General features: G+C 41.9%; 3 protein-coding genes across 6 annotated transcripts in view; all 3 read left to right on the top strand.

Annotated features, from left to right (window-relative positions):
* The window catches only part of LOC127556769 (zinc finger protein 665-like), a 572,139-nt gene that overhangs the window by 443,960 nt on the left and 103,136 nt on the right, over positions 1 to 25,043 (top strand). The gene's annotated exons all lie outside the window — the stretch shown is intronic.
* LOC127556748 (zinc finger protein ZFP2-like) overlaps positions 1 to 25,043 on the top strand; it is a 605,234-nt gene that overhangs the window by 354,162 nt on the left and 226,029 nt on the right. The window lies entirely within an intron of this gene.
* LOC127556749 (zinc finger protein 665-like) lies at positions 6,805 to 13,020 on the top strand. Its single transcript, XM_051990153.1, has 2 exons — positions 6,805 to 7,349; positions 8,937 to 13,020. Exons 1-2 carry the CDS (start codon positions 7,247 to 7,249, stop codon positions 11,711 to 11,713), a joined length of 2,880 nt encoding a protein of 959 aa, XP_051846113.1. The 5' UTR covers positions 6,805 to 7,246; the 3' UTR covers positions 11,714 to 13,020.

The following is a 25,043-nucleotide window of genomic DNA, read 5'->3' on the forward strand; positions in this document are numbered from 1 at the left end:
CCAGGGATCCCTATGGGGAAGGTGGGCGGCCCGGCGGCTGTGACTCCTGAGGTCGGAGGGGGAGGCGAGCCCAATGGGAAGGGCAGCTAGCGGGAGCGGGGCCCTGGGTCAGACCTACCTGGGCCTGCAGAGCAGGGACGGCTCCAAAAAGGCAGAGATTCAAGTGTGAGAAAGGAAGCAGAGAGATCTCAGAGAGGAGGGAGAGAGATCTCGGGTCAGAGAGAAGGAGGCGGAGAGATCTCAGAGAGAAGGAGAGAGAGAGAGAGAGCTCAGAGAGAAGGAGGCGGAGAGATCTCAGAGAGAAGGAGAGAGAGATCTCAGAGAGAAGGAGGCAGAGAGATCTCAGAGAGAAGGAGGCGGAGAGATCTGAGACAGGAGGCAGAGAGATCTCAGCGAGAAGGAGGCAGAGAGATCTCAGGTCAGAGAGAAGGAGGCGGAGAGATCTCAGAGAGAAGGAGGCAGAGAGATCTCAGAGAGAAGGAGGCGGAGAGATCTGAGACAGGAGGCAGAGAGATCTCAGAGAGAAGGAGGGAGAGAGATCTCAGAGAGAAGGAGGCAGAGAGATCTCAGAGAGAAGGAGGCAGAGAGATCTCAGAGAGAAGGAGGCGGAGAGATCTGAGACAGGAGGCAGAGAGATCTCAGAGAGAAGGAGGGAGAGAGATCTCAGAGAGAAGGAGGCAGAGAGATCTCAGAGAGAAGGAGGCGGAGAGATCTGAGACAGGAGGCAGAGAGATCTCAGAGAGAAGGAGGGAGAGAGATCTCAGAGAGAAGGAGGCAGAGAGATCTCAGAGAGAAGGAGAGAGAGAGAGATCTCAGAGAGAGGAGGCGGAGAGATCTGAGACAGGAGGCAGAGAGATCTCAGGTCAGAGAGATGGAGGTGGAGAGAGCTCAGCTCCCAGTGATTCTGTTTTTGGCCAAGGGGCTATGGGCGGGTCCTCCTATCCCAGCAGCCCCGCCCACTCCCTCCCTTGGGAACGACCCCTCCCCATCCCAGGATTTCAGCCTTCCCAAAAGGACTCAGATCATACCTGTCCCTCACCCCATCACTCAGAGCTCCCCTCCCCCACCTGGCATCTCTGAGTAAGGAGGGGGACGGAAGTCTGGAGCCCGGGCTGCAGAGAAGGTGGGGCCTGAGGGGGGAAGGGAAGGGTTGGGGAAGGTGGAGAGATGGAGGAGGGAGGATGTGTGAGGATGTAGGAGGGGGTGGGGGTGGGAGGGAGAGCTGGGAGTTCAGGGGATTCTGCTGAGAAGGGAAATGGAGGATGGGAGAGAGGTGCAGAGGTGGGGGAGGGGAGTCTCAGGGACAGGATGGGGGGGAGGGAGCCTTGGCAGGGCTGGGAGCAGTCCAGGGATCTCCTGACGCTGCCCATTTCCTGCCCCCTGAGAGCACATGGCTGCTCCCAGACTTCACTGTGTCCCTCTCCTTTGCCATGCTGCAGGGCCTGGGTTCAAATTTCAGACACTTAATACTTCCTGGCTTTGTGACCCTGGGCAAGTCGCCTAACCCCAATTGCCTCAGTTTGTCACTAAGGCCCTTATTAGGGATAATCAGAGTAAGGGAGCACAAGGTCCAGCCAGAGGGTAAACAGTGGTTTATTTATCCACTGGAGAGTGTGACAGACTCCGTGACTGGGGGGTTACATTTCCTCAGATGTCACAGAGATGGTCTCTTCCTCCATGAGCTGTGCTTTGGGTAGGATTTCTTCGATCTCAGGGCCCGCTTTCCTTTCCCCCCGAGGAGCTTGGGCACGGGCGGGCCCTGCCCCGGCGCTGGGCGGAGGCACAAGGACGTCCCTGCTACAGATGCCACCGGTCCCACCACCCGCCGGACGCGCCAAGGCCGGGATTTGCCGGACGGGCTTTGAAAGAAGCATTTGCGGGAGATTCGCAGTTAGCCAGAAACCTCCCCCCCCCCTCCCCGGAGCTCCTGGCTCCCCCAAGCGGGAGGGGCCGATACAGCCTCTTAGCCCCGGATCTTCCGCGCTGAGGAAAGGACTTTGCTCTAAAAGCGCCGGTGCGGACGTGAAAAGTAAAAACAACCGTGGGGGTTTTACCCCCTTCTCCACGGGGCTGAAGGAGGCGCTTCAAGGGGGGCCAGAGACCCGTGTTTCAGGGGGGGCAGCTTGGAGGGAGGCTCACTCCCCCCCACGGACGGAGGGATGAGCGGCTGTCCCGGGGGAAATGTCCAAAGGAACAGAAACGGCATCAAACCCGCGGCGGGGCCTGAGAGGGCTGAGCATGGGCGGGGTCTCTCCCTGTGCCCCCTCACTGAAGGGGGGGATGGGGGAAGGGCGCAGGTCCCGTGGCCCCTCCCGGGAGAAGGGGGGGCCCGAGCCCTCATCTGTAATTATGCAAATGATCGAACACAGAACTTCCACGTCCACTTTTCCAACAGGAATTTCCGAGCACATCCGGGTCTCTCCCTTGTACGGAGCCCACATTTCACCCCCAGCTCATCCGCAAAGGTTCGCGAACAGACGCCCTGGGGCGCAGGAGCTGCTTCCTGGGTCAGGCGTTTATTTCTATTTTCCCTCCAGCGCTGGGAGAAGGAACAGGGGAGGGGCTTCTGTGCGCAGGCGCCGCCTGGGACTTCCCTTTTCCTTCTGGAGGCTCCTCCCCTTCGGCGCCAGTTCCGGGCGGTTCTTGTGGCCGAGTTTGCAAAGCTGTTGCGCGTGTGCGGGCTCCGAGTGTGGGGGTGCGCGTGCGGGAGAGGGGTGCAAAAGTGCCGTAGCTGTGAGTGGGGCGTGTAACTGAACTGCGTGTGCGCGTGGGGGAGGGGTGCCTGAGTGCACGTGGGTGTGGCTGCACCTGGGAAGGGCGGGGCTTCCCCCTGAGTGATTTCACCTGTGTGGGCTGAGATGGGGGAGGGTCTGGTCTTGTCCATCTCTGCAGCTTGGGGGGCTGCTGAGTGTCTCTTGGGGAGCCCAACTGACCCCTCACCCACTGAGCCCGGCCGGCCTTGGCCCTTTGTACACTTGGAGGGGGCGAGGATCCTGAAACTTGATCCGCGGTTACCTCAGTTTCCCCTAGTGTCAAAAGGGGGTGAGAGTTGCCCCTCCCCCTCTCCCTCCCAATGAGATCCCTTCTGCAAACCACTAAATACAGGTCCTTAATGCAGGAGCGCCCTCTACAGGCAGCTCTCAGTGTGACCTGTGCCCAGTCCTCCCCTTTGCCTGGAGGACGGTAGGACTGGTGGAGGAGGTTCCCAGGCAGGACTGGAAGGGGGAGGGGTTGTTCAGGGTCTGGGCCTCCCATCCAGCTCTGCCCTTTGACCCTCATCCCTCCTGGTGGTCTTGGGACCTCTCCCAGCAGTTCTGGAGCCGTTGGGAGGAGGGGGCCCCTGTTACACTTGGGGAAACCGAGGCAGGCGGGGATGAAAGTCTTGGCCAAGGTCATACGAGACTGCCGGGGATTCCGGTGAAGGCTGTGACCTTGACCCCGTTGGGCTCACGCTCTCTGCACGTTCCTCTCCCCAGAGTGTAGGAAACCTTAATGTCCCGTGGGGGGTCCTGGGAGGGTCTCCCTGCCCCCACAGGTGAGAGCTCTGTCTCCTTCTTTGAGCCCTGATTTATCTGCCTCCTTCTCTCTGAGGTTTTTCTGCCTCCTCCCGGGGAGCAGCCGCCCCCCACCTCCCTGCCCTCAGAGCTCTCTCTCCCTCACTGTGGGCGGGTCAGCACCAGCCTGGGAAGGGAAGGCTCAGACCCCGGCCTCCCTCTCTCAGGTCCCTCTCCCTCCCCCGCCCCCCAGGCTGAGGACCCAAGCCCGGAACCAGCAGATGGCGCTTGGCAGCCAGAGACCCTTGTGCCAGGTGAGTGCCGACCTTCCCCAGAGCTAAGCAGCGTCACCGGGGTGGGGGTGCAAGCGCCCAGGAAGCTTCCTCCTGTCACAGAGAGGCCTCTCTGTCACGCCAGGAGTCACCCCCCTGGCACTGCCCATCCCCTGCCCCCTCGGGGAGTCCCTCCCTACCAGTTCTCCCGACCCGTCAGGGAGCATTGAGAACGGGTGCTGGGTGCCAAGCACTTTGCCAACCTAGTGGGGAGCTGTGTCCACACCAGCTCTGGACAGTGTAGGTGGGAGGCGCTCTCGGAGGGAAGGCTCTTCCACTTGGGGACCAGGAAAGTCTCTTTTTTTCAGAAGGTGAGATGGGAAGGAGGCCGGGAGGGCCGGGGAGGAGGGAGGACGTTTCCAGGATGAGAGAAATCCCTGGATGCTGGAGTGATGGGATGGAGGGTGTCTCTGGGAGCAGGAGGAGGAGGGGAAGAAGGTGGGAGAAGCCTGGCCCGGCTTTGGGGCTGGTTCTGTGGCATCAGCCATGAGTCGGGAGCCATGGAAATAGCATCTTCTTTGATCCCCTTGTGAGAATCTTCAGGGTCCTTGCTGAGAAGGCCCGGAGTAAGGGAGCGCAGGGTCCAGCAGAGACTAAACTGGGCTTGATTTCTCCCCTCGGGAGCGGGACGTTTTCCATGGGTGGCTGAGGGACATGTGTGTGTCCTACTTCAACAGAGGCACAGACACAGTCTCTCCTCCTTAGCCACATGACTCTCCTTGGACCGGACGTGGTGTGTTTGTCTTTCCCAGAGTTCAACGAGGAAGCAGATGGGGAGGGGGTGACCTAAAGATGGCCCTACAGCAGCACCAGGGAGGATGGTGAGGGTTGGGGGCCATTGAGAAGTCTCCCCAGTCAGGAGGGCCTCTGGCTGGGCTGAGAGCGGAGGGAAGCGGGAGTCATGGCATGAAGGGGGCCCCGAGGCCACGTCTGGGTCTATGAGGGGGAGTCAGGGAGAGCACAGGTCGGCCCCTGACCTCTCTGACCTGTGGGCTCAGACCTACCTGGGGAGTGCAAGCACAGCCCTGCCTTTCTAGGAGACAGTTATGTCAAGGAAAAGGAGAGCTTGTTCTCCTCAGGGCTTCTGCGGGGAAGAGAAGCCCCAGGTAAAGTTTGCTCAAAGAGACGGACCCTGTGGAAACCAGAAAAGACTCTTGTGACGTCTGTGAGCAAAGCCCAGTTTTCTCTAGGTCCTAAGGCCACAGGCTCCTCCTCTCTCTCCTCTCATTCTCATGGCCAAGATCAAACTTTGACAGAAGACTATTGTTTACTAATAGAAAGGGCTCTTGGGAAAATTGAGATTCTGGAAGACATACCATCCCTCAGGGTAAATCTAGTTTTATGGAACTGACTTTCTCCTAAACTAGATAATAAGGTTTCATTGAAAGTCCCATGTGTTCTCCCCTTCGGATGCTGGGATGTTTGATCTTCTATATGTAGATCCTTAATGAAAAATACTCTAAAAATTGGGCATTAAGGCACTATGGTTTGGATCAGAATGACTGTTCTGTAATCTGAGTGCAGTCACTCTAGTGGTTGCTAAGTGGTTAAATGGTTTTCAATGTTACCATATCCAGGACTGCTTTCATCTGAATGAATTTGCTTTGATTGCTGACAAGTTTAAGGAATTTATAGGATTATGATTCTAATGGTTGTTTTCTGCTAAATGGTCATTTAAATATTAATTAAAAATTAAATAATTCCTTAAACCTGTTCCAGTGCTGTCCTTAAGAAAGCAAACCCTCTTGGAATGAAGACATTGAAAAATGAAGAATTATACTACTATATTTATTTTAAAATATTTACTTATTTATTCATGCAATTAGGTCTATTTAGCTTTGAAACTAATAGTAATACTAACAGCTTTCTGTTTGGCAATGAACTAAGGCGACTATCAAATTTTTTTTTTTTTTTTTGTAGGAAACTCTTTGACCTTTAGCAGATAACTGCCATGTTTCTATGTCAGGTCTTAAAAAATCTTCAGAGCCTTGACTCAGTGTCTATAGAATGTAATGAAGCGGTTTAGGAAAATTCTCCAATTCCACCTGGCATGGAAGTTACTCAGTTAAGTCTCAACTCAAGTGACATTCTATTCAATTGCTCACAAATATAATACTAGACAGAAATTAAGCTAAAAATGAAATATACACGAGAAGTAGATGAGTCAGATGTTTTCAAGAAAATCAAAATGAGAAAAAAAGGGATTTTTATTTGGAAGGAAGAGAATTGCTCCCAACAAAGAGAACTTCTGAGAAAGCCAATCCTGTCTTCTGCTGGAACTTAAAAAGTTCCAGTTCCAGTTTAGAATGAAAAAGCATCACTTCCAAGTGCATTTCTCAAGCACATTTCCTATTTGAATAGGTTTGAAAATAGATAATGCCTTCCAGCATGTCCAAGAATTTGCAGATGTGGACACTCTCTTGCATGATAGCTATCATCTGCCTTTTCACTCTTCTTGATTCCTGATCCCCAATATTCTGGAATTCTTACATTATGTTGAAACCTTCTTTTTCAGAAAAAATCTATAATTGTCATTCTTATGCATTTGCTCCATCTGCAATCCCAAGTAATATAATATGATATTTTAGGTCAGGAAGGAAATTCTCCTTTCCGCACAAGAGTTACTCTTCTTTTTCAATAATTCAATATTGAAGTGATTGAATCCATGCCACAAACAAGTGAAGGCAATCATAAAATACAGAGAGCAGATGTTTTTGACCATGACCCATCTTGCCCAATGTCATCTAAGCTTTCAGGGTAAGAGTAGAAAATGCTGCTTCACTTGGCTGTAAGCAGTCTCATACTACATCGTGGAAATACTGGGAGTAATATATTTCTAGGGTACTTCTCTTGCTTTCATCTAGTTAAGAGTATTTCAGATTTTCAGGAAATTTACCAATTTTTTTTTTGCTGTTTTTTCTTTTCCCAGTGATTCCTTTTGAGATTTTGTTGATATAGAATATAAAGTCCTTGTCAACTTCTCCCAAACTCTTCTTAGAATTTTCTTGACATGTCCTTTTATGACACTTCTGATTGGGAAGAATTTCCCTTCCGCTTGTCTCTCTTACACACATTCTCTTACCTCACTGATATGTCACCAACATTTTCCCTCCTTTCATCAGGACAGACATTGTACATTAAGAAACCTTTACAGTCTTTTAGTATTCCATTATGATTTTTATTTCAAACAGAAAAGGCTTTTCTCAGTATCCATTGGGCCCTTAATGCCTGGTTGTAAAGTGTTGGTTGTGACAGAAATAAAGGTAATATGTGTGTTTTTTTTTTTTTTAAGAGAAATCCCAACTTTGGTTCAGTTTTCTCCTCTTGGTTGAGGAAGGTTGGACTAGACATATTTTAGAATCTCAGCTCAAAATCTTGTGCCTTTTGATGGTTTAGGAGTTGGTGACCTTCAAGGATGTGATGGTGGACTTCACTGAGGAGGAGTGGGGGCTCTTGGATCCTACTCAGAAGGAGCTGTACAAGGAGGTCATGCTGGAGAATGTCCAGAATCTGCTGTCCCTGGGTAAGGACCATTTCCTATCTTTTCTTGGTTTTAGTTGTCAGGCCAAATATACCATAAGCAGGAGAGAATGGATGCATACTCTGGTGCATCTCAGCCTTAGGTGCTAGGTCCTTTGGGTGTTCACTCTCCATCCACTTTGTTCTTCTCTTGTGTCTTTTTTAAATTGAATCATTTACTTCCATTTCAACAGCTGGAGCCATAGATGACTCAGATGATCAGTGTTCATTGTCAGGAAAAACATGATTTTTGTTTGACTGATTCTTGATGTCTCATTGAGTCATTCACTTCTATTTGTTCTACTTTTAGTGAATTTCTTCCTTCACTTAGCATTTTTTATCTCCTTTTGAATTTGGTGAATTGATCTGTCAAATGATTGTTCTGTTCATTGGTTTTTTTTTTTTTTTAAGAGGATTTGTTTTCTTGAGACCATTTCTGTTTCTTTAGCCATTTTAAATTGATGGGCATTTATTTATTTTCCTATTCTTTGCCACACAAAAAGAGGTTCTACATATATTTTTGCACTTGTGGGTCCTTTTCCCTGATTTATGATTTCTTTGGTATTCAGACCCAGTAGGGTTACTGCTGAATCACAGGATATGCAGAATTTTATATCCCTTTCAGCCTAATGCCAAATTACTCTCCAGGATGGGTGGATCTGGTCACAACTCCACTAGCAGCATATTAGCATCCTACTTTCTCCTCATCCCTTCCAACATACCTTCCAACCTTGTTCATTATCTTTTTCTGTGATCTGATATGATATGATAGGTGTGAGGTGGTAATACCCATGATCTCCTGAGAGTGCTACAGAAGTGTTCAGCCCATCTCTCCAGGATCCTGTTGGTATCACTGATCAGTGTGGCTCCATCAGCACTTAGTAATTCAGCTTCACCTTATTAGGTTTTTGGCCCATAAATAGCTTTTAGGCATTGTAAAAGCAGTCGGTACCAAACTGAATTTTATGTGGCCTCTTACTCAGCCCAGAATTTTGAATTTCTCTCAAGTTTTGTTTGCACCTAGCTTTTGGGGGAGTTGAATGCTGGCTTTTTCAATGATTGAAGTAACTTAATTTGCAGACCCTGTAGAGTTCTGAGTTGTGAATTTCCCCACCATTTGCATCAGACCAATTTGGATATTTCCAAGTGTTCTGTCCCAGATGAGTATCTGGGGCAACATATGACAAATCTCTGAAAGCTGCTCAGTCATTTTCAGCTGATATGTTGCAAACCTTGCTGCTTCCAAGTTAGAAACAAACTGTTCTCTCATGAAGAATCAGTTTAATCTATTGATATTGAATCTGGCTGTTTTCTTGGCCTATTGCTGCCCCTTCTATTCAACAGCCAGTACTCTGCTGTTTCCAGCTCCTAAGTCACTTTCACATCCTGTTGGTCTCTTCTTCTCATAGAGAAAAAGTCAATTAAGTGCCAGTTTTGACTACGAGACTATATCCGTGAAGTTTTATTCTATTGAGCTTAGTAAGAAGAAGGGCATGAGCTACCTGAGTCTCAAGTCGTCATTGCTTTTGCTTTTAATTATCTGTGTATACCTTTTTTTTCCCTTTGTGTTTGAAGGTTCATTTTTTTTCAGATGTAGAGCCCAACATTGAAAGGAATGAGATGACTGGAAAGAAGGGACTTTTGGTGGAAGAATGTATCCTGCAAAGATTCATGAAGGATGGTCCCTGTGCCTTGACTTTGAGGGAAATCCATGCCTCTAAAATCCAAGTAGATAATCCAAACACTGACTGTGAATTGGACGAAATTAGAAAGAGATTCGGACGATCTTCTTTCCTAAATCCGTATAAGAAAATGAATTCTGCGAAGAACTGCCTTCTGGATAGTGTATATCAGAAATGTTTTCCTAAACTGGAAGAGCTTTTTCATTCCCAGGAAAAGCCTGCTGAAATTCAAATGAATCCAGGTAATCAATGGGAAATGGCTTTCAGCAAGAGCTCAGACCTCACTAGACTACAGAAAAATGCTAATGGAAAAATGGTTTGTGTAGGTAGTCAAGATGGAAAGGCCTTGAGTCAGACCTCTAAGCTCATTACTCAGCAGGTAATTCAGATAAGAAAGCAACAGGATGAATCTAGTGAATGTCAAGCAATGTCATCCCATCATTCATCTCTTCCTTACCAATATTCCATTGACCCTGGAAGGAAAAAACCTTTACTTGGTGAGTGTGGGAAGGTCCATAGTTGGAACTCAGACCTTGATAGACCTCAGAAGATTCATCCTGGAGAGTTTTATAAATATAATGAAGGTATGAAGATCTTCAAACAGCGATTCTTTCTATCTGTACCTGAAGGAATCCACACTGGTGAGAATCCTTTTGAAAATAATTACTATGGAAAGACTTTTGCATCTAGTTCCACTCTTACTAAGCATCAGAGAATCCAGACTGGAGAAAAACCTTTTAATTGTAATCAATTTGCAAAGTTTTTCACACAGAGTGTCAGTGTTGCTGAACATCAGAGAATGCCTACAGGAGATAATTTTTATGAATGTAATCAATGTGGAAAGGTTTTTATAAAGAGATCCAGTCTTGCTGTACATCAGAGAATCCACACAGGAGAAAAGCCTTATAAATGTAATCATTGTGGAAGGGCTTTCACATGGAAGGGAGATCTTAACAGGCATCAAAAAATCCACACTGGAGAGAAACCTTTCAAATGTAATCAGTGTGGAAAGGCTTTCATAAGAAATTACATGCTTGTAGAACATCAGAGAATCCACACTGGGGAGAAACCTTATAAATGTAATCAGTGTGGAAAGGCTTTCATAAAGAGTGCACATCTTGCTGTACATCAGAAAATCCACACTGGAAAGAAACCTTTTAAATGTAATCAATGTGGAAAAGCTTTCACACAGAGTTCCAGTCTTAGTGTACATCAGAGAATCCACACTGGAGAGAAACCTTATAAATGTAATCAGTGTGGAAAGGCTTTCATAAGGAGAGCCAGTCTTGTTTTACATCAGAGAATCCACACAGTAGAAAAGCCTTTTAAATGTAATCAATGTGGAAAGGCTTTCATAAGAAATTACATGCTTGTAGAACATCAGAGAATCCACACTGGGGAGAAACCTTTTAAATGTAATCATTGTGGAAAAGCTTTCATAAGAAATTACATGCTTGTAGAACATCAGAGAATCCACACAGGAGAAAAACCTTTTAAATGTAATCAGTGTGGAAAGGCTTTCACGTACAGTACCAGTCATGCTTTACACCAAAGAATCCATACTGGAGAGAAACCTTTTAAATGTAATCAATGTGGAATGGCTTTTAGAAAGAATTTCAAGCTTGTAGAACATCAGAGAATCCACACAGGAGAAAAGCCTTATAAATGTAATCAATGTGGAGAGGCTTTCAGAAAGAGAGACAGTCTTGCTTTACACCAGGAAATCCACACCGGAGAAAAACCTTATCAGTGTAATCAATGTGGAAAAGCTTTCACATGCAAGGGAGATCTTAGCAGACATCAGAAAATCCACACTGGAGAGAAACCTTTTAAATGTAATCAATGTGGAAAGGCTTTTATACGGAATTGCAGGCTTACAGAACATCAGAGAATCCACACAGGAGAAAAACCTTATAAATGTAATCAATGTGGAAAGCCTTTCAGAAAGAGAGATAATCTTATTTTACACCAGGGAATCCACACAGGAGAAAAGCCTTATAAATGTAATCAGTGTGGAAAGGCATTCAGATATAATTTCTATCTTACAAAACATTGCAAAATCCACACGGGAGAGAAACCTTATGAATGTAATAAATTTGGAGACTCTTTCAGAAGAAATTATGTACTTGCAGAACATCACAGAATCTACACAGAAGAAAAGCCTTATAAATGTGTTCAATGTGGAAAGGTTTTCACAGGCAAAGGAGCTCTTAGCAAACATCAGAAAATCCACAGTGGAGAGAAACCTTTTAAATGTAATCAATGTGGAAAAGCTTTCATATATAATTACAGTCTTACACAACATCAGAGAATCCACACAGGAGAAAAGCCATATAAATGCAATCAATGTGGAAAGGCTTTCATAACCAGTGGAAATCTTGCTGTACATCAGACAATCCATACGGGAGAAAAGCCTTATAAGTGTGATCAGTGTGAAAAGGCTTTCAGATGTAATTACACTCTTGTAGAACATCAGAGAGTACACACAGGAGAAAAACCTTATAAATGTAATCAATGTGGAAAGGCTTTCACATGCAAGGGAGTTCTTAACAGACATCAGAAAATCCACACTGGAGAGAAACCTTTTGAATGTAATCAATGTGGAAAGGCTTTTACACGCAGTGCTAGTCTTGTAAAACACCAGAGAACTCACACTGGAAAGAATCCTTTTGAAAGTATTCAATGAGGAAAGCCTTTCACACAAAGAGTCAGCCTCAACATCACAGTAGCGACACTGGAGAGAAGTGTTTTCAATGTGTTCCATGTGGAACCATTTCGTTCTCATCTCCATTTTAGCTAAATGTTAGACACAATAGGACAGGAAATATTTAGCTCCCTAAGAATCTCCCCTAAAACATAAAGTAAAATTCTCATAATAAATTTTGTGCAGCAAAAGTGACCAAAACTCCAGAAGTTGTCCAGCCCTTAACAGGATCTTAGGAAGGACCTCATCTCCTCCTGACCCAAATGAATGACTAGGCACTATAGGCAGTCTCTGCTACGTTAGCCAAGAGCAAGCCTGGGAGCAGTTGGGTTAGGCTGGGGTTTCAGCCTCCAAAGTTTTCACTCTAGCACAGTGAACTGTGAACCTGGTCAGGTAATTGAAGGAGAAGAGAAAAGGGCCCTGTTCTAGAGAAAACTTCTCAGATGAAGATCTCATATCTCAAATACTCAGAGACAGGAACACGTAGTTTCTGATGACAAAATTAAAACTTTCCAGCCATATGAGAACATATTCTAATTTATTATTGATGAGGGAAATACAAATCAAAAACACCATTTTGAATATTACATTCAGGTCAATACCTTGTTGCTGAAATGATGAAGTGATCCATTTAATTTGGAGAACAATATGTAATTATGACGAAAGAGTTATAAACCTGTGTATACTCTTTCACTCCAAAATCCACTATAAGGTCTGTTTGCCAAGATAATTAGAAAAAAAAGAAGTCAATTTATTCGTTTTGAAAGATTGTTAGCTGTCTTTTGGCTGAGAAAGAACTAGAGACTGTGGAGATGCCATCAATTCATGAATGGCTAAAGAGGAATGGAAAATGACCTAAAATCTATGGTTAATAGTTTCAACAGTGGTTGATGGTGGTGGGTTGAGAACTTTATGAAAAAGTTCAGGCCATCTCTTCCATTATATCATTATCACTAATCAATGTAGCTCCATCAGCATTGTTAGCTCTTTGGTACATAAATAGTCTTCAGGGCATCATAAAAGAACTTTGGATTGTTACACTCAATGTAAAAATGTAATTTATCTATCTTTATGTACTGGGCCAAAAATCCAACATGTCTGTAACCTTTGCTTATATTTTTGGGAGAGTTAAACAATGCCTTCCTAGAGATGGATGACCTAAATTACTTGTAATCTTGTAGAATTCTCATTTTTCAGTTAATACCTTCTGAATTTCCCCATTGTTTTCATCAAACCAATTTGGATGTTTATTTTTTCCCTGGTGAATAAATAGGAAACTATCCAACAAATCTCTGAAAGCTGTCTACTCCTTATCTGCTCTACAATTTTCAGTTGTGTTTTGGTTCAGTTTTCCTTCTAAAATAGCAAAAACAAGACTCTAATCTATTGGCATCTGGGAGTCATCTTGACCTTGGGCCCCTGTCTTTGCTGAATGTTTATATTTCATTGGGGGAGGATATGTATCTGGTTGGTCCAATACTTTGATACACACATCTCACATATTATCTATCTCCTTTTATTGTTATCATTATTATTTATTTAGTTTTCTTTGCTGGGCAATTGGGGTTAATTGACTTTCCCAGTGTCACAAAGCTAGGAAGTGTAAAGTGTCTGAGCCAGATTTGAACTCAGTTCTTCCCAATTTCCAGGCTGATGCTTACCTACTGCCCCACTTCATTGCCTCCAATCTGTATCTCCTGAAAAATGACTTGGGGTATTAAGAGTCATTGTTTGCAGTGAATACACCTATCAAGTTTTGTATCTTTAGTTTGGTGACAAGCTGCAGTGACTCTTATGTATCATTGCTATTGTGTTTATACATGTGTGTATGTCTTTTTTGTGTATATATGTTTGTCATCTTCAGATGGAGAAACTGGGTTCATAGTATATGAGATAAGTAAAAAGCTGGGAATTTTTGTGGAAGAATAGGACCTGCAAAGATTCATGGATGGTGGTCCCTGTGACTTCAGTTTGAAGGAATTACATGATTTTAATCTCAAAGTAGATAGATATCTAAAGAGTGATTGTGAATTGTATGGAAATTGGAAAGAGATTCAGATGGTCTTCTTAATGATTGTAAGAAAATGACCTCAGGAAATTATTATCTTCAATATACTGAATACAAGAGATGCTTCACTGAAGAGGTAGAGCCATTGGTTCCAGGTAATCATTGGGATATAGCTGTGAAGTGAGAGTTCAGACCTCAGTGGCCATCATACAAGTGATACTGAAGAAATGCTTTCTATAAGTTAATAAAAGTGAGAAGGCTGTCAATCAGAACTCTAATCTCATTACTCATCAGCATTTTATAGGGAGTTCTTCTCTTTTCCATTTCACCAGTGTTGTTTTTCAAGGAGTTCTCTTTTCCCATCTTGCCAAATCTATTTCATCAATTCTATTTCTTTAGCCATTCCTCAGTTGATGGGCATCTATTTATTTTCCTATTCTTTGCTATACCAAAAAAAACTTCTACAAAGATTTTTTTCATATGTGCATCCTTCTCCCTTGTTGGTGTTTTATTTGGTATTCAGACCCAGTGGGTTTACTGCTGAATCCCAGGATGTGTCATCTGAGGCGATATCGTACATGTGAAGTGGTAATACCCATGGTTTCCTGAGAATGTTGCAGAAGTATTTGGACCATAGCTCCAGGATCCTGTTATCACTAATCTATGTGACTCCATCAACTTTGAGTAGTTCAGGTTCACTTTATTAGGTTTTTGGTTCCTAAATAGCTTTCAGGCATTGTAAAAGCAATCAGCACCAACCTGAATTTTATGTGATCTCTTACTCATCCCAGAATTCTGAATCTCTCAAGTTTTGTTTGCACTTAGCTTTTGGTGGAGTTAAATGCTGGCTTCTTAAGTGATTGAGGCAACTTAGTTGCAGGCCCTGTAGAGTTCTGAGTTTTTGTTTTATACCATCTAAATTTCCCCACCATTTGCATCAGACCAGTGTCCCAGATGAGTAACTTGGGTACTGTCTGACAAATCTCTGAAATTTCCTTTTCAGCTGAAATATTGCAAACCCTGTTGCTTCCAAGTTAGAAACAAACTCTTCTCCCATAGAGAATCACTTAAATCTGTTGGTATTGAATCGGGCTGTTATCTTGCCCTGTGGCTACCCCTTGTGTTGAAGGGCCAGTACTCTGTAGTGTCCATCTCTGTAGCTCTCTTCTCCTTGCAGAGAGAATGTATAGATGCCAGTTTTTGCTACAAGAATATATCCATGAAGTTTGATTCTATTGAGGTTAATAATGAGAAGAGCATGAGCTACCTAAGTCTTAACATATCATTGCTTTTACTTTTAATTATCTATGTATCCCTTTTTGTGCCTTTGTGTTTGATGGTTCATTTTTTTTAGTTGTGGAGCCCAAGTTTGAATGCAACGAGATAACTAGAAAGCTGGCACTTTTTGTGGAAGAACATGACCTGCAAAGATTCATGATGGATAGTCCCTGTGCCTTGACTTTGAGGGAAATCCATGCTTCTAACCTCCAAGTAGATAACTGAAATTGTGACTGTCAATTGGATGAAAGTAGGAAGAGATTTTTTTCCCTATGGGAGAAATCACGTTGATCAGCAGATGCCTGGGCACTTATGGGGGATGGGTTTCAAGCAAAGATCATGTCTTACCTTCTCTTTGAGGATTCATTGAAAAGTCTTAGAAATAGGTCCCTGTGCCTGTGCTTTTCCCTGGAGGAGGAGGGTTAGCAGAAAACCTTACTCTAGTGGAAAGAAAATGGATAAAGGCCATGCTTGTACGAAGGGCTTCTCCTAGAATTAATACTTGGGTGTCCTTGGAGAAATTCTGCTGGAGATAAAACTTCAGGATCTCATTCACAAAAGGCCTCCTTCTGCAGCACAGCTTTCAGTAGACTTCGATAAATGATGTTTAAAGCTGAGAAGAGAATGTCTTCTATTGTCTTTTGTAGACATGCTTCTAACATTTGCTCCTCAGATGCACATCCCAATATATCAGCCATGTAATGTAATAATATTACTTTTGGAAATGCTTTTCTAACTGGAGTAAGAGCAGCAGCCACATACATTTGACACACAGTAGGACTAGTTTTCATTCCCTGTAGAAAAAATTGTCCATTCATCTTTTATAAGGCTCAGTAAGTTAATGCTGGACTGAAAAGACAAATCTTTTCATATCCTCCTTATCCAGAGGGATAGAATAGAAACAATCCTTAATGTCTATAACCCAAAGAGGCCATTCTCTAGGCAATTGAGTAGGAGATAGAAGTCCAGGATGAAGATTCCCATAGTTTCCTCCTGTTCATTTACCTTTCTTAAATCAGTCAATATCCTCCATTTTCCAGATTTCTTTGTTACAACAAATACTGGGGAATTCCACGGACTTAGAGAACGTTGTAAGTGTCCTTGGTCAAGTTGTCCCTGTACTATATCTAATAAGACCTGAATTTTTTCATTTCCTAAGGGCCACTGTTCTATCCACACTGGTGTATCAGTTTTCCATTGAATAGGAACAGATGAGAGGCCTTCTCAATAGCCCTTCCTAAAAACCCAAAGTACTCATTTGTAATCCTAAGTATTATAAAAATGTCTCTTCCCTATAGACTGATAGGGATTTTTTCAGCTACAAAAGGAATAAAAACTCCTGTTTAACCTTCAAATGTCCATCTCAAAGGGGTAGCACTAACTTCAGATGCTCCTACACCAGACATATAAGGGTCTGTTTTAATCTTTGGCCAGTGACTGGGCCAGTTGACACTTCTAATGACTGTACCATCTGCACCCATGTCTACCAACTCTTCCTGTGGTATGCCATTTACATAGATAGTGAGCATGTCAGTTAGCTGTCACAGCTGCAGTCCAGAATATTCCTGGATTCTGTTATTGGGAATCAGAATCTGGGCAACTATCACCAGATTGCCTATTAGGAGCCTGTATCGGTAACCCTGATGCTACTACTTTTTCTGAGTGATGAGTCACACATTGTCTACTCGTATTAGTCACTGGGATATTAGCTACACATTCCCCAGTTTCCCAAATCACTGAATGGATGGACACTTATTTTGTAAGCACTCTCAGACAGTGAAATGGTCAAGCCTATTGTGCCTGGAGGCAAGGGATCCATAGGCTGGACAAGAATAGATTTCACCTTTCCAGGTTTGATATCTCAGTAGTCCCAGTTACATACAACTCTGTTTTCCCTAATTGCAATCCCTTTTTCCCATAAGATTGCTTCTTGGCTGCTTGATCATGTAGTCTCTTTCTTCCATCAGATTGCTTTTTGGCTGATTGAGCATGTCTGAGTCCCGAACTTCTAAAGACTCTCTGGGTGTAACCTTGGCTGCCATCATTGATGCCCCACCTGTTTTTGGCCTGGGGCCCTAAAGCTGGGCCCTGCCTTTCGTTTCACTGAGTTAATCTACATTCTGATGCCCAATGGAAGCCTGTGTTGCATTTTGAACATAGGATTTGGGATCTTGTTCTCTCACCTTGTCTTCTCACTCTATGTTTATGCCAACATTGAGCTTTCAGATCCCCTGCTGTACCACATTGAAAGCATTGGCCAGAAACTAGACATTGACCCAACTTAACACCATACACCAAGAAAAGGTCAAAATGGGTTCATGATCTAGGCATAAAGAATGAGATTATAAATAAATTAGAAAAACAGGATAATTTACCTCTCAGACCTGTGGAAGAGGAAGGAATTTGTGATCAAAGAACTAGAGATCATTATTGATCACAAAATAGATAATTTTGATTATATCAAATAAGCTTTTGCACAAACAAAACTAATGCAGACAAGATTAGAAGGGAAGCAATAAACTGGGAAACATTTTTAACAGAGGGTCTGATAAAGGCCTCATTTCGAAAATATATAGAGAATTGACCCTAATTTATAAGAAATCAAGCCATTTTCCAATTGATACATGGTCAAAGGATATGAACAGAAAATTTTTGGATGAAGAAATAGAAAGTATTTCTAGCCATATGAAAAGGGGCTCCAAGTCATTATTAATCAGAGAAATGCAAATTAAGACAACTCTTAGATACCACTACATGCCTCTCAGATTGGCTAGGAATGTAGGGAAAAATAATGCTGAATGTTGGAAAGGATGTTGGAAAAGTAGGACATCGATACATTGTTGGTGGAACTGTGAACGCATCCAACCATTCTGGAGAGCAGTTTGGAACTAAACTCAAAAAGTTATCAAACTGTACCTATCCTTTATTCCAGCAGTGTTATTACTGGGCTTATATCCAAAAGAGATCTTATTTTTTATTATAGCTTTTTATTGACAGAACTATGCATGGGTAATTTTTACAACATTGTCCCTTGCATTCATTTCTGTTCCAACTTTTCCCTTCCCTCCTTCCATCCCTCCCCTAGATGGCAGGCAGTCTTATACATGTTAAACATGTTAAAGTATATTCTAGATACAGTATATGTGTGCAGAACCTACTAGTTCTCTTCTTGTTCAGGAAGAATTTGATTCAGAAGGTAAAAATAACCTGAGAAGAAAAACAAAAATGCAAACACTTTACACTCATTTCCCAGTGTTCCTTCTCTAGATGTAGCTGATTCTGTGCATTATTGACCAATTGGAACTGAATTAGATCTTCTCTTTGTCGAAGATATCTACTTCCATCAGAATATATCCTCATACAATATTGTTGTTGCCTGTAAAATGATCTCCTGGTCCTGCTCATTTCACTCAGTATTCACATTCCAGTTTGTAGCCAATACAAAAAGGGCTGCCACAAATATTTTGGCACTGAATGAATGCCTATCAATTGGAGAATGGCTGGGTAAATTGTGGTATATGAATGTTATAGTATGTTATTGTTCTGTAAGAAATGACCAGTAGGATGGATACAGAGAGGCCTGGAGAGACTTACACGAACTGATGCTGAGTAAAATGAGCAGGACCAGGAGATCCTTATACACTTCAAAAACAATAGTATATGATGATCAGTTCTGATGGACATGGCTCTCTTCAACAATGAGATGAACCAAATCAGTTTCATTTGTTCAATAATGAAGAGAATGAGCTACACCCAATGAAAGAACTACGGGAAATGAGTGCGAACCACAACATAGCATTTCCACTCACTCTGTTTTTGTCCTCTTGCATTCTTGATTTCCTCAGGTTATTTTTACCTTATTTTAAGTCCTATTTTTCTTATGCAGCAAAATAACTGTATGGATATGTATACATATATTGTATTTAACATGTATACTTTAGGGCCAAGATGGAGGAGAGGAAGCACACTGCTGTGTAACCTCCACGTTTTTCTCTCACTATCCATTTCATTTCATGCCTCTGAATTAATGCTCGACTGAAAAAAAACATACAATTACTTATCAAGAGAAACCATCCTTGAGACTCATCAAGAAAGGTCTGTTTTTGCGCGAGGGCGGGGACGGTTATTAGATCGGAAGCAGCCTGCGGGCAGCAGCTGCAGCGAGAGCACGGAAGGTGGCTCAGAGCCGAGCAGAGCAGAGAGGGGGTGGGGCATGATCGCAGCCGTCTCTGAGGGGAGAGCTTTGCTACAGGATTAGATACTTTGCTCCGGCAGCAAGTCAGCAGCCCAGCAGAGAAGCTAAAAACACGGGGGGTGAAGAATACAACCCCAAACAGCTGGAGTCTCTCGGGACCTGGCCACCCCTCCCCCACAGTGTCTCAGCACTCTCTCGGATCTCAGAGCGCAGGCGCCAGCACAGCCATTGCTGTCCTGTTAGGGCCTCACTACTGCCCCCCCGCAGGCTGTAGAAAAAGCTCGGAAACACCACCCAGCCCCTTCCCCAAAGAAAGCAGCCTCCATTCAAGGGTTTTTTTTCTTCTGTTTCTTTGATAGTTTGTCTTTGATTATTAGACAGAATGAGCAAGAAAGTAAAAAAGACTTTAATCCTTGACAGCTTCTATACAGATAAAGAGCAGACTCCAAATCCTGAGGAGACTAAAAACAAACAGTCCCCAGGTGAATCCCCAAAGGAGGAGATCATCTGTTCCTAAGCACAGATGAATCTCATGGAGGAAATTAAAAAGGCTCTCACAAGAGAGCTAGAAGAAAAATGGGATAAGCAGAGTGAGGCTTGGCAAAAGGAGAGGGAGACTTGGCAAAAGGAGAGGGAGGCTTGGCAAAAGAACCTGGAGAAGTCATCCCACTCAGTTAAAGAGAGAGTGGATAAAGAAATCAAATCCTTGAAAAATAGGATTGGTGAACTGGAAACAGAAAATAGCTCTCTAAAAAACAAAATTGGCGAAATGGAAAAAAATTCCACAGAACAAAAGATCTCAATTGGACAATTAGAAAAAGATCTTAAAAAAGTGAGTGAAGAAAATACTTCACTGAAAATCAGGGTCGAACAAATGGAATTGAATGACTCGAGGAGACAAGAAGAATCAGTCAAGCAAATCCAAAAAAATCAAACAATGGAAAAGAATGTGAAATACCTTCTGGGGAAAACAACAGACCTGGAAAACAGATCCAGGAGAGACAACCTGAGAATCATCGGACTCCCAGAAAAGTATGATAAAAAAAAGAGCCTGGACACTATTTTCCAGGAAATTATCAAAGAGAACTGCCCAGAAGTCATAGAAACAGAGGGTAAAATAGACATTGAAAGAATTCATCGATCCCCTACTGAAAGGGATCCTAAAATCAAAACACCAAGGAATATAGTGGCCAAATGCCAGAACCCTCAGGCGAAGGAAAAAATACTGCAAGCAGCTAGAAAAACCCAATTCAAGTATCAAGGAGCCACAATAAGGATCACCCAGGATCTGGCAGCATCCACATTAAAGGATCGAAGGGCCTGGAATATGATATTCTGAAAGGCTAAGGAACTTGGTATGCAACCAAAAATAACTTACCCAGTGAGAATGAGCATCTTTTTCCAGGGAAGAAGATGGACATTCAACGAAGTAAGCGAATTTCACCTATTTTTGATGAAAAAGCCAGAACTTAACAAAAAATTTGATCTACAAGTACAGAACTCAAGAGAAATCTAAAAAGGTAAAGATTAATCTTGGGAACTATATTTCGGCTATAAAGATGTATAAAGAATACATGTATACCTTGTTCTAGAAACTAGATGTGGAAAGGACATTGTACCAGAAAAAGGGGAAAGTGGGGGTAGTACATCTCATGAAGAGGCATAGGAAATCTATTATATCTGAGAGAAAGAATGGAGAGGGATGAATATAGTGAGTATTTTACTGCTTTCAGAATTGGCATTAAGAGAAAAATTTTAGACATATTCAATCTATGGTGAAACTTCTCCCATTTCATTGAAAAGTGAGAAGGGAAAAGTGAAAAGGGAAGGAATAAGCTAACTGGAAGGGAATACGGTAACTGGGAGGGAAAGGGGTAAGTTAGGGGGAGGAACTCTTAGAGGGGGGGAGGGATACTAAAAAAGGGAGGGCTGTGAGAAGCAAGTGGTGCTCACAAGCTTAATACTGGGAAGGGGGGTAAGGGGGTAAGAAGGGAGAAAAGCATAAACCGGGGTTAACAAGATGGCAAGTAATACAGAATTGGTCATTTTAACCATAAATGTGAACGGGGTAAACTCCTCTATAAAGAGGAAGCGGTTAGCAGAATGGATTAAAAGCCAGAATCCTACAATATGTTGTTTACAGGAAACACACCTGAAGCGGGGTGATACATGCAGGTTAAAGGTAAAAGGTTGGAGCAAAATCTACTATGCTTCAGGTGAAGTCAAAAAAGCAGGGGTATCCATCCTGATATCAGATCAAGCTAAAGCAAAAATTGATCTAATCAAAAGAGATAAGGAAGGGCACTATATCTTGCTAAAGGGTAGAATGAATAATGAAGCAGTATCTATATTAAACATATATGCACCAAGTAGTGTAGCATCTAAATTCTTAACAGAGAAATTAAGAGAGCTGCAAGAAGAAATAGACAGTAAAACTATAATAGTGGGAGATCTCAACCTTGCACTCTCAGAATTAGATAAATCAAACCACAAAATAAATAAGAAAGAAGTCAAAGAGATAAATAGAATACTAGAAAAATTAGATATGATAGATCTCTGGAGAAAATGTAATGGGGACAGAAGGGAGTACACCTTCTTTTCAGCAGTTCATGGAACTTATACAAAAATTGACCATATATTAGGACATAAAAACCTCAAACTCAAATGCAGTAAGGCAGAAATAGTGAATGCATCCTTTTCAGACCACGATGCATTGAAAATTACATTCAATAAAAAGCCACGGGAAAGTAGACCAAAAAATAATTGGAAACTAAATAATCTCATACTAAAGAATGATTGAGTGAAACAGCAAATTATAGACATAATTAATAACTTCATCCAAGAAAACGACAATAATGAGACATCATACCAAAATATATGGGATGCAGCCAAAGCGGTAATAAGGGGAAATCTCATATCTCTAGAGGCCTATTTGTATAAAATAGAGAAAGAGAAGGTCAATGAATTGGGCTTGCAACTAAAAATGCTAGAAAAGGAACAAATTAAAAACCCCCAATCAAACACTAAACTTGAAATTCAAAAAATAAAAGGAGAGATCAATAAAATTGAAAGTAAAAAAACTATTGAATTAATTAATAAAACTAAGAGGTGGTTCTATGAAAAAACCAACAAAATAGACAAACCCTTAGTAAATCTGATTAAAAAAAGGAAAGAGGAAAATCAAATTGTTAGTCTTAAAAATGAAAAGGGAGAACTCACCACTAACGAAGAGGAAATTAGAGCAATAATTAGGAATTACTTTGCCCAACTTTACGCCAATAAATTCGACAACTTAAATGAAATAGAAGAATACCTCCAAAAATATAGTTTGCCTAAACTAACAGAGGAAGAAGTAAATATCCTAAACACTCCTATCTCAGAAAAAGAAATAGAACAAACTATCAATCAACTCCCTAAGAAAAAATCCCCAGGACCAAATGGATTTACATCTGAATTCTATCAAACATTTAAAGATCAATTAACTCCAATGCTAAATAAACTATTTGAAAAAGTAGGGATTGAAGGAGTCCTACCAAACTCCTTTTATGACACAGATATGGTACTGATACCTAAACCAGGTAGGCTAAAAACAGAGAAAGAAAATTATAGACCAATCTCCCTAATGAATATTGATGCTAAAATCTTAAATAAAATATTAGCAAAAAGATTACAGAAAATCATCCCCAGAATAATACACTATGACCAAGTAGGATTTATACCAGGAATGCAGGGCTGGTTCAATATTAGGAAAACTATTAACATAATTGACTATATCAATAACCAACCAAACAAAAACCATATGATCATCTCAATAGATGCAGAAAAAGCATTTGATAAAATCCAACAGCCATTCCTAATAAAAACACTTGAGAGCATAGGAATAAAAGGACTTTTCCTTAAAATAGTTAGGAGCATATATTTAAAACCTTCAGTAAGCATCATATGCAATGGGGAAAAACTGGAACCTTTCCCAGTAAGATCTGGAGTGAAGCAAGGTTGCCCACTATCACCATTATTATTCAATATTGTATTAGAAACACTAGCCTCTGCAATAAGAGTCGAGAAAGAGATTAAAGGAATTAGAGTAGGCAATGAGGAAACCAAACTATCACTCTTTGCAGATGATATGATGGTATACCTAGAAAACCCCAGAGATTCTACTAAAAAGCTATTAGAAATAATTCATAATTTTAGCAAAGTAGCAGTTTACAAAATAAATCCCCATAAATCCTCAGCATTCTTATACACCACCAACAAAATCCAAGAGCAAGAGATACAAAGAGAAATTCCATTCAAAATAACTGTTGATAGCATAAAATATTTGGGAATCTACCTATCAAAGGAAAGTCAGGAATTATTTGAGCAAAATTACAAAAAAGTTTTCACACAAATAAAGTCAGACTTAAATAATTGGAAAAATATTAAGTGCTCTTGGATAGGCCGAGCGAATATAATAAAGATGACAATACTCCCTAAACTAATCTATTTATTTAGTGCTATACCAATCAGACTTCCAAGAAAATATTTTAATGATTTAGAAAAAATAACAACAAAATTCATATGGAACAATAAAAAGTCGAGAATCTCAAGGGAATTAATGAAAAAAAATCAAATGAAGGTGGTCTAGCTGTACCTGATCTAAAATTATATTATAAAGCAGCAGTCACCAAAACCATTTGGTATTGGCTAAGAAATAGATTAGTTGATCAGTGGAAAAGGTTAGGTTCACAAGACAGAATAGTCAACTATAGCAATCTAGTGTTTGACAAACCCAAAGATTCTAAATTTTGGGATAAGATTTCATTATTTGATAAAAACTGCTGGGATAACTGGAAATTAGTATGGCAGAAATTAGGCAAGGACCCTCACTTAACACCACATACCAAGATAAGATCAAAATGGGTCTATGACCTAGGCATAAAGAACAAGATTATAAATAAATTAGAGGAACATAGGATAGTTTATCTCTCAGACTTGTGGAGGAGAAAGAAATTTGTGACCAAAGATGAACTAGAGACCATTACCGATCACAAAATAGAAAATTTTGATTATATCAAATTAAAAAGCCTTTGTACAAACAGAACGAATGCAAACAAGATTAGTAGGGAAGCAACAAACTAGGAAAACATCTTTACAATTAAAGGTTCTGATAAAGGCCTCATTTCCAAAATATATAGAGAACTGACTCAAATTTATAAAAAATCAAGCCATTCTCCAATTGATAAATGGTCAAAGGATATGAACAGACAATTTTCAGATGAAGAAATTGAAACTATTACCACTCACATGAAAGAGTGTTCCAAATCACTATTGATCAGAGAAATGCAAATTAAGACAACTCTGAGATATCACTATACACCTGTCAGATTGGCTAAGATGACAGGAAAAAATAATGATGAATGTTGGAGGGGATGCGGGAAAACGGGGACACTGATGCATTGTTGGTGGAGTTGTGAACGAATCCAGCCATTCTGGAGAGCAGTCTGGAATTATGCCCAAAAAGTTATCAAATTGTGCATACCCTTTGACCCAGCAGTGCTTCTATTCGGCTTATACCCCAAAGAGATACTAAAAAAGGGAAAGGGACCTGTATGTGCTAAAATGTTTGTAGCAGCCCTGTTTGTAGTGGCTAGAAACTGGAAAATGAATGTATGCCCATCAATTGGAGAATGGCTGGGTAAATTGTGGTATATGAATGTTATGGAATATTATTGCTGTGTAAGGAATGACCAGCAGGATGAATACAGAGAGGCTTGGAGAGACCTACATGGACTGATGCTAAGTGAGATGAACAGAACCAGGAGATCATTATACACTTCGACAACGATATT

Source organism: Antechinus flavipes, chromosome 3, assembly GCF_016432865.1.
Source record: "Antechinus flavipes isolate AdamAnt ecotype Samford, QLD, Australia chromosome 3, AdamAnt_v2, whole genome shotgun sequence".
Classification (NCBI taxonomy): Eukaryota; Metazoa; Chordata; class Mammalia; order Dasyuromorphia; family Dasyuridae; genus Antechinus; species Antechinus flavipes.